Source organism: Callorhinus ursinus, unplaced genomic scaffold (genome assembly GCF_003265705.2).
Source record: "Callorhinus ursinus isolate GAN/ISIS: 27379988/994484 unplaced genomic scaffold, GSC_fseal_2.0 scaffold10, whole genome shotgun sequence".
Taxonomy (NCBI): Eukaryota; Metazoa; Chordata; class Mammalia; order Carnivora; family Otariidae; genus Callorhinus; species Callorhinus ursinus.
In genome coordinates, this window is record NW_027397072.1 from 54,261,924 (window position 1) to 54,274,927 (window position 13,004).

Genomic DNA, 13,004 nt, shown 5'->3' on the forward strand with positions numbered 1-13,004 from the left:
TGGTTCGTCTCCCCCTCCTACTTACTCCCCTTCATTCTTCCTCTCCTGCTATCTCCTTCTTCTTTTTTTTTCTTAACATATATTGCATTATTTGTTTCAGAAGTACAGATCTGTGATTCATCAGTCTTGTACAATTCACAGCGCTCACCGTAGCACATACCCTCCCCAATGTCTATCACCCAGCCACCCAATCCCTCCCACCCCCCACCACTCTAGCAACACTCAGTTTGTTTCCTGAGATTAAGAGATCCTCATATCAGTGAGGTTATATGATACATGTCTTTCTCTGATTGACTTATTTCACTCAGCATAACACCCTCCAGTTCCATCCACGTCGTTGCAAATGGCAAGATCTCATTCCTTTTGATGGCTGCATAATATTCCATTGTGTATATATACCACTTCTTCTTTATCCATTCATCTGTCGATGGACATCTTGGCTCTTTCCACAGTTTGGCTATTGTGGACATTGCTGCTATAAACATTGGGGTGCACGTACCCCTTCGGATCCCTACATTTGTATCTTTGGGGTAAATACCCAGTAGTGCAATTGCTGGATCATATGGTAGCTCTATTTTCAACTGTTTGAGGAACCTCCATACTGTTTTCCAGAGTGGTTGCACCAGCTTGCATTTCCACCAACAGTGTAGAAGGGTTCCCCTTTCTCCACATCCCCGCCAACATCTGTCGTTCCCTGACTTGTTAATTTTAGCCATTCTGACTGGTGTGAAGTGGTCTCTCATTGAGGTTTTGATTTGGATTTCCCTGATGCTGAGTGATGTTGAGCACTTTTTCATGTGTTGTTGGCCATTTGGATGTCTTCTTTGGAAAAATGTCTGTTCATGTCTTCTGCCCATTTCTTGATTGGATTATTTTTTCTTTGGGTGTTGAGTTTGATAAGTTCTTTATAGATTTTGGATACTAGCCCTTTATGTGATATGTCATTTGCAAATATTTTCTCCCATTCTGTCGGTTGTCTTTTGGTTTTGTGGACTGTTTCTTTTGCTGTGCAAAAGCTTTTTATCTTGATGAAATCCCAATAGTTCATTTTTGCCCTTGCTTCCCTTGCCTTTGGCTATGTTTCTAGGAAGAAGTTGCTGCGGCTGAGATTGAAGAGGTTGCTGCCTGTGTTCTCCTTTAGGATTTTGATGGACTCCTGTCTCACTAGGTCTTTCAACCATTTGGAGTCTATTTTTGTGTGTGGTGTAAGGAAATGGTCCAGTTTCTTTCTTCTGCATGTGGCTGTCCAATTTTCCCAATGCCATTTGTTGAAGAGACTGTCTTTTTTCCATTGGACATTCTTTCCTGCTTTGTCAAAGATGAGTTGACCATAGAGTTGAGGGTCCATTTCTGGGCTCTCGATTCTGTTCCATTGATCTATGCGTCTGTTTTTGTGCCAGTACCACACTGTCTTGATGATGACAGCTTTGTAACAGAGCTGGAAGTCCGGAATTGTGATGCCGCCAGCTTTGCTTTTCTTTTTCAATATTCCTCTGGCTATTCGGGGTCTCTTCTGGTTCCATACAAATTTTAGGATTATTTGTTCCATTTCTTTGAAAAAAGTGGATGGTATTTTGATGGGGATTGCATTGAATGTGTAGATTGTTCTAGGTAGCACTGACATCTTCACAATGTTTGTTCTTCCAATCCATAAGCATGGAACGTTTTTCCATTTCTTTGTGTCTTTTTCAATTTCTTTCGTGAGTATTTTATAGTTTTCTGAGTACAGATCCTTTGCCTCCTTGGTTAAATTTATTCCTAGGTATCTTATGGTTTTGGGTGCAATTGTAAATGGGATTGACTCCTTGGTTTGTCTCTCTTCTGTCTTATTGTTGGTGTATAGGAATGCCACTGATTTCTGTGCATTGATTTTATATCCTGCTACTTTACTGAATTCCTGTATGAGTTCTAGCAGTTTTGGGGTGGAGTCTTTTGGGTTTTCTACATAAAGTATCATATCATCTGCAAAGAGTGAAAGTTTGACTTCCTCCTTGCCATTTTGGATGCCTTTGATTTCTTTTTGTTGTCTGATTGCTGTGGCTAGGACTTCTAATACTATGTTGAATAGCAGTGGTGAGAGTGGACATCCCTGCCGCGTTCCTGACCTTAGGGGAAAGGCTCTCAGCCTTTCCCCATTGAGAATGATACTCGCTGTAGGTTTTTCATAGATGGCTTTTATGATATTGAGGTATGTACCCTCTATCCCTATACTCTGAAGAGTTTTGATCAAGAAAGGATCTGTACTTTGTCAAATGCTTTTTCTGCATCTATTGAGAGGATCCTATGACTCTTGTTCTTTCTTTTGTTAATGTATTGTATCACGTTGATTGATTTGCAGATGTTGAACCAACCTTGCAGCTCAGGGATAAATCCCACTTGGTCATGGTGAATAATCCTTTTAATGTACTGTTGGATCCTATTGGCTAGTATTTTGGTGAGAATTTTTGCATCCATGTTCATCAAGGATATTGGTCTGTAATTCTCCTTTTTGATGGGGTCTTTGTCTGGTTTGGGGATCAAGGTAATGGTGGCCTCATAAAATGAGTTTGGAAGTTTTCCTTCCATTTCTATTTTTTGGAACAGTTTCAGGAGAATAGGTATTAATTCTTCTTTAAATGTTTGATAGAATTCCCCTGGGAAGCCATCTGGCCCTGGGCTTTTGTTTCTTGGGAGATTTTTGATGACTGCTTCAATTTCCTTAGTGGTTATAGGTCTGTTCAGGTTTTCTATTTCTTCCTGGTTCAATTTTGGTAGTTGATACATCTCTAGGAATGCACCCATTTCTTCCAGGTTCTCTAATTTGCTGGCATAGAGTTGCTCATAATATGTTCTTATAATTGTTTGTATTTCTTTGGTGTTGGTTGTGATCTCTCCTCTTTCATTCATGATTTTGTTGATTTGGGTCATTTCTCTTTTCTTTTTGATAAGTCTGGCCAGGGGTTTATAATCTTGTTAATTCTTTCAAAGAACCAGCTCCTAGTTTCGTTGATCTGTTCTCCTGTTCTTTTGGTTTCTATTTCATTGATTTCTGCTCTGATCTTTATTATTTCTCTTCTCCTGCTGGGGTTAGGCTTTATCTGCTGTTTTTTTCTCTAGCTCCTTTAGGTGTAGGGTTAGGTTGTGTATTTGAGACCTTTCTTGTTTCTTGAGAAAGGCTTGTATTGCTATATACTTTCCTCTCAGGACTGCCTTTGCTGTATCCCAAAGATTTTGAACAGTTGTGTTTTCATTTTCATTGGTTTCCATGAATTTTTTAAATTCTTCTTTAATTTCCTGGTTGACCCATTCATTCTTTAGTAGGATGCTCTTTAGCCTCCATGTATTTGAGTTCTTTCCGACTTTTCTCTTGTGATTGAGTTCTAGTTTCAAAGCACTGTGGTGTGAAAATATGCAAGGAATAATTCCAATCTTTTGGTACTGGTTGAGACCTGATTTGTGACCTAGGATGTGATCACTTCTGGAGAATGTTCCATGGGCACTAGAGAAGAATGTGTATTCCGTTGCTTTGGGATGCAATGTTCTGAATATGTCTGTAAAGTCCATTTGGTCCAGTGTTTCATTTAAAGTCTTTATTTCCTTGCTGATCTTTTGCTTAGATGATCTGTCCATTTCAGTCAGGGGGGTGTTAAAGTCCCCCACTATTATTGTATTGTTGTCAATGTGTTTCTTTGCTTTTGTTATTAATTGCCTTATATAATTGGCTGCTCCCATGTTAGGGGCATAGATATTTACAATTGTTAGATCTTCTTGTTGGATAGACCCTTTAAGTAGGATATAGTGTCCTTCTTCATCTCTTATTACAGTCTTTGTTTTAAAATCTAGTTTGTCTGATATAAGGATTGCCACCCCAGCTTTCTTTTGGTGTCCATTAGCACGGTAAATGGTTTTCCACCCCCTCACTTTCAATCTGGGGGTGAACGTATCTAATCTTCTGCAATTTATCTGTAGTTATAGAACTACTCCCTCAATCATCCAAGAACCAAAAAGAGTAAGATTTTCTTAAAATGAAATAAAAGCACTGACAGCTATGAATTTACCGGGAGGACATAACTAACCACTGGTTATGCAATCATTTATAGACAACACTGTCGATTTGCCTTTATAATACATTTTCTCCCTGCTGATACCAGACAGATTAAATTTAAATGACACACAAAAAAGCTAACATCATCTCCTCATGAGCTAACATTATCTCCTCACACACTATTTCCAAGAACTGCTGAGAGCTAGAGTCTTTTTTAAAAGGAAGTATTAGAGGAAAAAAAGACAAATTCATCCAATTTAAAAGTATAAATTAGTAAATGCCCTAATCGCATTCATCTATCATTGTCAAAGCTACATTTCTATTTGATTTGATTTCTAATTTGAAGGAAAGCAGAAAAATATTTAATCACTTAAACATAATTTGGAGTACACAGCCTACAAAAGGGATTGTAACAAAGCATTTGCTCTAATTCATTTAAATAATTTTACAAAAACTTTTCAAAATAAAACTTCTCTCAAAATTTTATCACAGTTGTGTACATAACCTGCTTTAGCAGATCAATTTATTTGTGACTTATTAGAGAACAGAAAGTAAATGATATTTAGCACACATAAAGGTAAAATGAATGAATTAGAAGTTGCTCGTCTATCTCATTATTTTCAAGACCTTAACATTTCTATTCACAATTAAGGTCAGTTTAGAATTTTTCTAAATTTCTCTAAATTGCACCTTGAAGATACAGCTACAATAAATAGCTGAATAAATAAATAAATATATCTATTTCAAGGAGACAGGCGTTTTGTTGAAACTACATTAACATAAACAAGAAATCAAGCATTATATAAAGCAAAGGACCTATGCATACATCACCAAGTCCAAGAAGCAGTTTTTCTTCAACTGGTATGGTGTAAATAATTCATGGAATAAGATTCAAAACCCAATTAAATATTGTTCTAAAAGAACAATCAAATTCTAGTACTAGAGTTGTACATTTCCTTAAAAATAAATACACTTTTTCATGTCTTCCAGTGTCTGGTAGTTTGGCATTATGGAAGGAACTGCACCACACTGTACTATTCTCTACCCCTTTTTCATGTCATAAGGATTCCATAATAATTTTTTGAAAACATAATACAGGGCAACTGGATGGCTTAGTCAGTTAAGCGTCTGCCTTCGGCTCAGGTCATGATCCCAGGATCCTGGGATCGAGCCCCACATCAGGCTCTCTGCCCAGCGGGGAGTCTGCTTCCCCCTCTCCCTCTGCCTGCAGCTCTGCCTGCTTGTGCTCCCTGTCTCTCGCTCTGTCAAATAAATAAATAAAATCTTAAAAAAAAAAAAAAAACCCGAATACAGGTTAGATATTATGTGTGGACCCATCATACAGTTTCAGAAAAAGTTTATTAACTTCTGATGTCCCTTTTGAGTCCTTCCCTATCCCTGTCTCTTCTCAGTTCCCTCAGAGGGAATTATTATACCAATTGTTATGTTTATCACTTCCTTAGGAAATTTTCTTTATGGTTTTATCACCTAAGCTTATGACAGTGAATATTTATTTTGTAGAATTTTTAATCTTATGTAAATGAAGCTATACTGTATATATTCTTCCGAGGTTGCTTTTATCATTATCATGTTCCTGACTCTAATCCATATTTTTCATGCTTTCACTATAATTTGTCTTCACTGTTGTAGGATATTTCATCAAATGAATATATCACAATATATTTATCAATTCCATTGTTGATGGAAATTATGTTGTGTCTAGTTTTTTTGCTATGATATAAGCAATTTTGCTCTTCAGGTTCTTGTACCCATCTATTGGTACTTATGTGTGTGTGAGGTCTGGCTTGTAGGGAATGCATGCCTTCATCTTTAGGAAATAATATCAAGCTATTTTCCAAAGTGGCCACAACATTTAAGCTCCCACCCAAACTTTATAACTATTCTACTTGTTCTACGTCCTCATCAACACTTGAAATTGTTAGACTTTTCATTTTTGTAATCTGTTGGGTGTTATATCTCATTGCAGTTTCATTACATTTCTCTACTTAATAAGAGGGCTGAGCACCTTTGTCATATTTACTAAACAATCAGATTTCCAATTCTATAATGTGCCACTGAAGTCTTCAGCCCATTTTTCTACTGGATTATTTCTCTTTTTCTCATTGATTGAAGGCATTTGCTATATATTTTGGATATCATTCCTTTGTCAATTATATGTGTTTTAAATAACTTCTTCCTGTTATATTTTTCATTTTCATTATAATCCTTGATAAGCACAGGTTCTTAATTTTAATGTAATTGGATTTTGTTAAGACTTTATTTATTTGAGAGAGAGAGAGAGGGAGAGCACAAGCAGGGGGAGCAGCAGGCAGAGGGAGAGGGAGAAGAAGGCTCTCCGCTGAGCAGGGAGCCCGATGTAGGGCTCGATCCCATGACCCTGGGACCATGATCTGAGCTGAAGGCAGACGCTTAACTGACTGAACCACCCAGGTGCCCCTGTAATTGGATTTTTTTCAGTCTTTCTTTTTATAGCTTATTTTAAAACCCTTCCCTACCCTAAGGTCACAAAGGTTTTTGTTTTTCCTGTATAATCTAACAGTTTTATAGTTTTTAACTTTCACATTTAAACCACCTAAAACTGATTTGTATGTATGGTTTGAGGTAGGGATCTAATTTTTTTTACCAGAAACAAATAACAAACTCTCCCAGTACCATTTATTGATGAAAAGTCCTCTTGTCCAGCGATAAGCAATGCCAGGTCTGGCCCAAATCAAATTCCCACATATATAAGACTGAATCTAAGAGTGCTTTCAGTTGTAAAATTCTATCCAACTGAAGGCACCAAAACTTCTTGTGAAGAAAAATCAAGTTACTTTTAACTTCAAGAATTTTTTTTTTTTAAAGAAGAGATTACCAAATGGCAAAAGAATCCTGACTTGGGAAATATAATGAAAAAAAGAAAAAATACTGCACAGGTTAGGTTTCAGAGAACCTGAGTTCTAATTCCCATTTGACAAAGTTGCTGACTATGTAAAATTATGCATTCTCCAGAGAGCCTTGATATTCTACATTGTCAAAAATAATGCTACCAAGAAAAGGGTAAAAAATACTTATCTTTCTCCCAAGTATATAAGGTTACATTTACTAGAAAGTTTGTAAATTATATTAAATAATATTTTAAAAGTATAAACAAAGGTATGCATAAACAATATTATACCAAATTTTAGTTTCATATCTATAATCTCATGAGGAATTTTTGCTCTAGCTTCTAATTTTGTATCTACCACAGTTTGATACTCAAAAGACACTTGTTGACTTCATATAGTTGTTTTATATGAAGTATATATATGTATATACTTCATATAAATATATGAAGTATATTCATATATATACATATATATATATACTCATATTTATATATGAGTACAGTCTAATTAAAGACCAAGTATAGGAGAAGGATGTTTTCGAAAAGGTATCTTCTTCTAATTAAAAAATTACTAAACTCCTGTGCAGAAATTCGACCCACTTCACAAAATATAAAGTTTAACTCAAAGAGAGAATTTTTCATTAACAAAATTTTAATATAAGTATACTTATTTTATATTATTACTACTTTTTTGAATAATCATAGACGTTCAAAATATATCTGAATACTTTTCATCCAAGTATAGACACAACTCTAGTTAAGCATCTTTATTAAGCCAATTTGTAAAACATTCTAGTTTTTAAAATATAAGTAAGTTTTTCAATATTTAAGCATTAGTTAAACTGATGGTTTCCCAAATGGCCTACTTTTGATACATAAAAAATTTAATGCTGTGTAACTTTTGTGATAAGAAGGGTTTCTTCTTAGCACTGAGTAAATAAGAATGCAAAAAGAAAATCTAATATTCAATTGTTCACAATTCAGTTGATTAATTTGCTTACAAATAAATGTGCTGAGTTCTTAAAATGGATCATGTCGTTGTCTACAACTCTTCTGCTACTACAAATTTTTCAGATGTTATTTGAAACAAAAGCAAAGCTTCAAAAACATCAAGAATTATAGGTATTAACCAAGGATCTGTCTTTTTTAGTTGCATAAAGAATACTCTTGGCTTATTGATTTATTTTCTATGATATATGTATACATAGTAGGATTTGGATATTAATAATGCAAATCTAGAAAAGTCTATAAACCTACTTGCAGGGCTGACATTCTCTGCTTTGGTATCAAAAATAACTAGAAATCTAATCATCAAGGACTATTTAGATGTTACACTTTTCCAAAAGTAAGTACTCATTAGAAGTTCTCCATTTTGTTAACATGAATGATATAGTAAATTTAAATAATGTAGTATTAAGTACTCACTAGAAGTTCTCCATTTCGTTAACATGAATGATAGAGTAGTAAATCTAAATAATGTAGTATTAAGTTGTAGGTAATTCCACTTGAGGAGCCATGTGTATTATTTGCCATAATTACTATTTTGAAAAAAAGTAAATATAAAGTAATGATATGATCTATCAGAAAAGGTAGGATGGGAATTTAGAGATTCCTATATTCTCTACCTTAATGTGCTTCAGTAACAATAAAAACAAACTTGTTTATTTTAGGCCATAGTTGGTCATTGAAATGGCGTTAGAAATTAGGTGCTAGGGGGCACCTGGGTAGGTCAGTGGGTTAAGCGTCTGTCTTTAGTTCAGGTCAGGATCCCAGGGTCCTGGGATAGAGCCCCACATCAGGCTCCTTGCTCAGCAGAGTCTGCTTCCTCTCCTGCTCCCCCTGCTTGTGCTCTCTCTCTCTTTCTCTGTCAAATAAATAAATGCTTAAAAAAAAAAAAGAACTTAGGTGCTAGGAATAACATAATTTTGTAAAAATTCATGATCTCTCCACTTTTAGACATGTCATGTAGAGTTCTCACTGCAGCATTTCTTCATGCATTCATAAATATGAATTAAGTACCTACTATGTGCTCAGCATTATGCTAGATACTAAAGATACAAAGATGGATCAGTGTTCCTATACTCAACAAGCTTATGATCTAGTAAGTTTCATCTAAGAGGATAGTTGGAGAGGATCAGAGATGAACAGCTGACGGTAAATAAATGGGCTCTCACAGGAGAGCAGACTATAGATATCAGCACTTTTCAAGACACGAAGACAATGCACAATGATATACAAACCTTTTTTAAAGTATTTATTCAATGTTGAGATGGGGTTAATTCAGCTTTATTCAAAACTTTTCCAATACTAGAATTAAAAGGATACTTCTCAAATTTGAAAACAGCTCAACATAGGATAATAAAAGTACTTTACGTGTAAAAGAAAGAACTAATGATACCAAAGGCAGTGTACGTATAAGATGAAAATACATATAGGTTTAAAAATGTTACAAGTTAATGAATTTCGTTCCATAATAATTTTACCGCCACGGCATCTAGTCCAAAACAGATGGACCCTCATACACGTTTTATTCTCCTATACAACACATTGTGCAAATGGAAAGGAATAATCACATAGTACATCCTCAGAAACTAATATCCCTACGATACATCAATGCTCAAACTATAAAGCAAGCAATTAAAATTTTAGCCCTCAACAAGAACTTTCAAATTAAAACTATTTATGCAACCCTAAAGTTGAACAAGGTTTAAATTTTAGAAATATTCAATTCTACACACAGAGGTACAGAAATCTATTAAAATACAACCCTGTAACATTTAGGTGACTTCAGTCACTACCTCACCTCCCAAAAACAAACCATTATATAGTTATAGGCTTTCTTATAGAATCTTATTTGTAATACCCAGTCATAATGTACACGTGAACTGGCAGTCATCTTTCACTACAGTTCTAACTAGGTAAATGTAGCACTGTCTTATGGGAAAATAAATACTTTAAATAGTTTAGATCTTTATCTTCCAATTATCCTCTGGAAATAAGAAGGATATATTCTGACATTCATTCTCTATTTCCATAACCTTAGAAAATAAGCCACTTTAATCAGGAGCTGTGAAAAGGTGAGAGGCAAAAAGTTAAAAACAAGTCATGAATAACATATATACCGGTTTGATTCGAAGCTGACCACCGACCACCTCAAGAATGGCATGTCTTCTGGACACTCTCTTGTCTGTTATCTACAGGGAAAAAAAAATAAACATTTCAAACACAGCTACCTCCATAAAAAACAACAGTAACAACAACAACAACAAAACCCACAGCAAGGTTTCTGAAATTAGTAGGTTAGATATGAAATAGTCCCTCAGCAACTGCATATTAAAATGATTGTCCTCATTGAACAGATAATTAAACAACTCTGAGATTAAGGGATATGCCCAAGGTCATAAGAAGAATAAATGGCAGAGACCCAAACTTGGAATCTAACACATCCCAAAACTTTTCATGATAGTTTCCATTCAAGATAGACATTTTGTGGGGATTCTTATCAATAAAATTCATAAAATGAGAAAAAAATCTATATGTGGTGTACTTATTAAGAAACCTTTCAAATATAAGAAATATATAGTATGTTATGATAACAAAAGGATTTAAGGAGCAGCAGTCTGGTAAATATAAAGGGGTGACTACAAGTTTTAGGGTCAGGCTGACCTGCCCTGGAGCTCTAGGGCCATCAGTAGTAGTTAAGAGAACAGGAAGGTGGGAGGGGCAGTGATGAAAACCAAATACTCACATGCAGCAGAGATTATCATTTATATATGTGGGTGTGTATATATATAAAACTATACACACATATTAATATCATATAATAATGTATAATGAATATATTTGCTTCCTGTTTTGAGCCAACAATGTTCTACCTACCCTCACAAGCACTTCCACATACCAGAGTTTAAAAATCATCTGCACTTTAAATGCTGAAATTGCCGGGCGCCTGGGTGGCTCAGTTGTTAATCATTTGCCTTCAGCTCAGGTCATGATCCCAGGGTCCTGGGATCGAGTCCCACATCAGGCTCCCTGCTCAGCGGGAAGCCTGCTTCTCCCTCTCCCACTCCCCCTGCTCATGTTCCCTCTCTCGCTGTCTCTCTCTCTCTCTCTCTCTCTGTGGAAAAATAAATAAAATCTTAAAAAAAAAAAATGCTGAAACTGCCAATTGAGACTTCCCTGCAAGGCTATAAACACAATAGTTATGATTGCCTTTGTTATTTGTGGCAGATACATAATGAAAACTTGTTAAGCACAAACTTTACTTAACACCGTAATTATTCCACCCATCTCTGGATCACCTTAGTATCTATCACTTCAACTCTGATTATCATCCACCTAAGGACCAAAATTATCAGTAAAAACAGACTACAGCAATGCCTAATTCAATTAACCCATTAGTTCTGCAAAAACTTGCAAAAATGTGAAAGTACCAGGAATCAGTACTCATTTTTTCAATCAGAGAGCAGTTCCGCATGTAAGACCATTGACTATATAAAAATAGGCACAGTAGAATGAATTCCATACATGTGTATCTGCAACAGCTCCAGTTAATTTTTAGAACATTTTCTAAAATAAAGTATCTTAAAAGTAGCCCACTTAAATTATATACACTGTTGGCCACAACAGTTCAGAAAAGTAAATATAAACTAATTATCAGAAAGGAGAGAAGAGGGGTGGGAGGGATGGGGTGGCTGGGTGACAGACACTGGGGAGGGTATGTGCTATGATGAGCGCTGTGAATTGTGTAAGACTGTTGAATCACAGACCTGTACCTCTGAAACAAATAATACTTTATATGTTTAAAAAAAAAAAGAGAGAAGAAATTTGGAGGTTCCTATATTCTCCCCTATTGTGTGCCTTGTGAGCCAAAAACACCAGCAGTTACCTGATAACCCAATTTACCATGTGCGGATTTTATCATTTGCATAGAACTTTCACTTAAATGTTGAGATTCACCATAATACTGCCATAGCTATTATTCACATTTTACAAATTTGGAAACTGAAAGTCTAGAGAACTGAAGTAACTTGTGTAGGCCACTCCTCAAGTAGGTAGCACTCCAAATCCATCCTCATTAATAAAAATAAATATGTGGGGAAAATAGTCATATATGATTCTATACCTGCATATAATCACTCAGAAACAGTTTCAAGAAAAGAAAATTACTCTGTGTCAGGGAGTAAGAAGCTCTAATTCTAACTTGGGTAGTAAGATCTCATTGCTAACTTCAACAATACAAATCCATTTGTAGCAGACTGTCAAATATAAAACCATGGCATGCAATGATGGTTCCTGTAATAGTCCAGCTTGGGTTTCTTTCTTTTTCAAACCATATTTTTGCAGGAAGCAATAATGGACTTTTTCTCTCAGTGTTTCTTTGAAGTAGGCTTTCCCGACACTAGCATGAAAAAAAAAATATGAAAGCATAACATGACCTCTAGTGGACATATCATTCCGTAACAATGTAATTTCATGACAAGTTGTGCATTTCTATAGCATACCAAAAAAAAAGTGTTTTTTTAAAGAGCCTTTCAAATTAATGTTATTTGGGCATTTAGCTATAATAGTCCCTTTTAAACTATACCTCTAAATAATGAGTAAGTTAGAAAATAATAGTTTATGTCCTCTCTACCGGAAGCTTTTAACAAATTATCATTGGGGCTTATTTTAATTTCAGGATGGGTGTGGGGAGGGTAGAAGGTAGAGGGTATGTGGAGGCTAGGTCATAAATAGATTACCCTAAGGAGCTGATGGTCTGCTTTATTAAACAGAGATCACTGTTCCTTGTGCAGAGTAAATATCTTACTACTACTTACTACTACTACTATAAGAAAATATATACTCTTACTACTATATTAACTGTAATAGCAATTATTTATCAAGACCAAGGCACTGTTCTGTTATTTATCATGTATTATCTTTTTTAATCTTCACAAAAGCTGCAGAGAAGACACTATTATCTTCATTTTATAAGTGAGAAATACAAGTAGAGTGAGGTTAAGCAACTACTTAAAGTTACACAGCCAATAAGCAGCAGGACCGAGACTTGAACAGAAGGAATTGATTCTAGGGACACTCTTCCTTTTTAAA

At 35.3% G+C, this 13,004-nt stretch overlaps 1 protein-coding gene across 2 annotated transcripts in view; it reads right to left on the bottom strand.

Moving 5' to 3' along the window:
* APLF (aprataxin and PNKP like factor) overlaps positions 1-13,004 on the bottom strand; it is an 88,704-nt gene that overhangs the window by 63,608 nt on the left and 12,092 nt on the right. For both annotated transcript variants that reach the window (XM_025868553.2, XM_025868552.2), the window contains exon 2: positions 10,034-10,105. In XM_025868553.2, coding sequence (XP_025724338.1) covers positions 10,034-10,077 — 44 coding nt within the window. In that variant the 5' untranslated portion in view covers positions 10,078-10,105. The remainder of the gene's footprint in view (positions 1-10,033; positions 10,106-13,004) is intronic.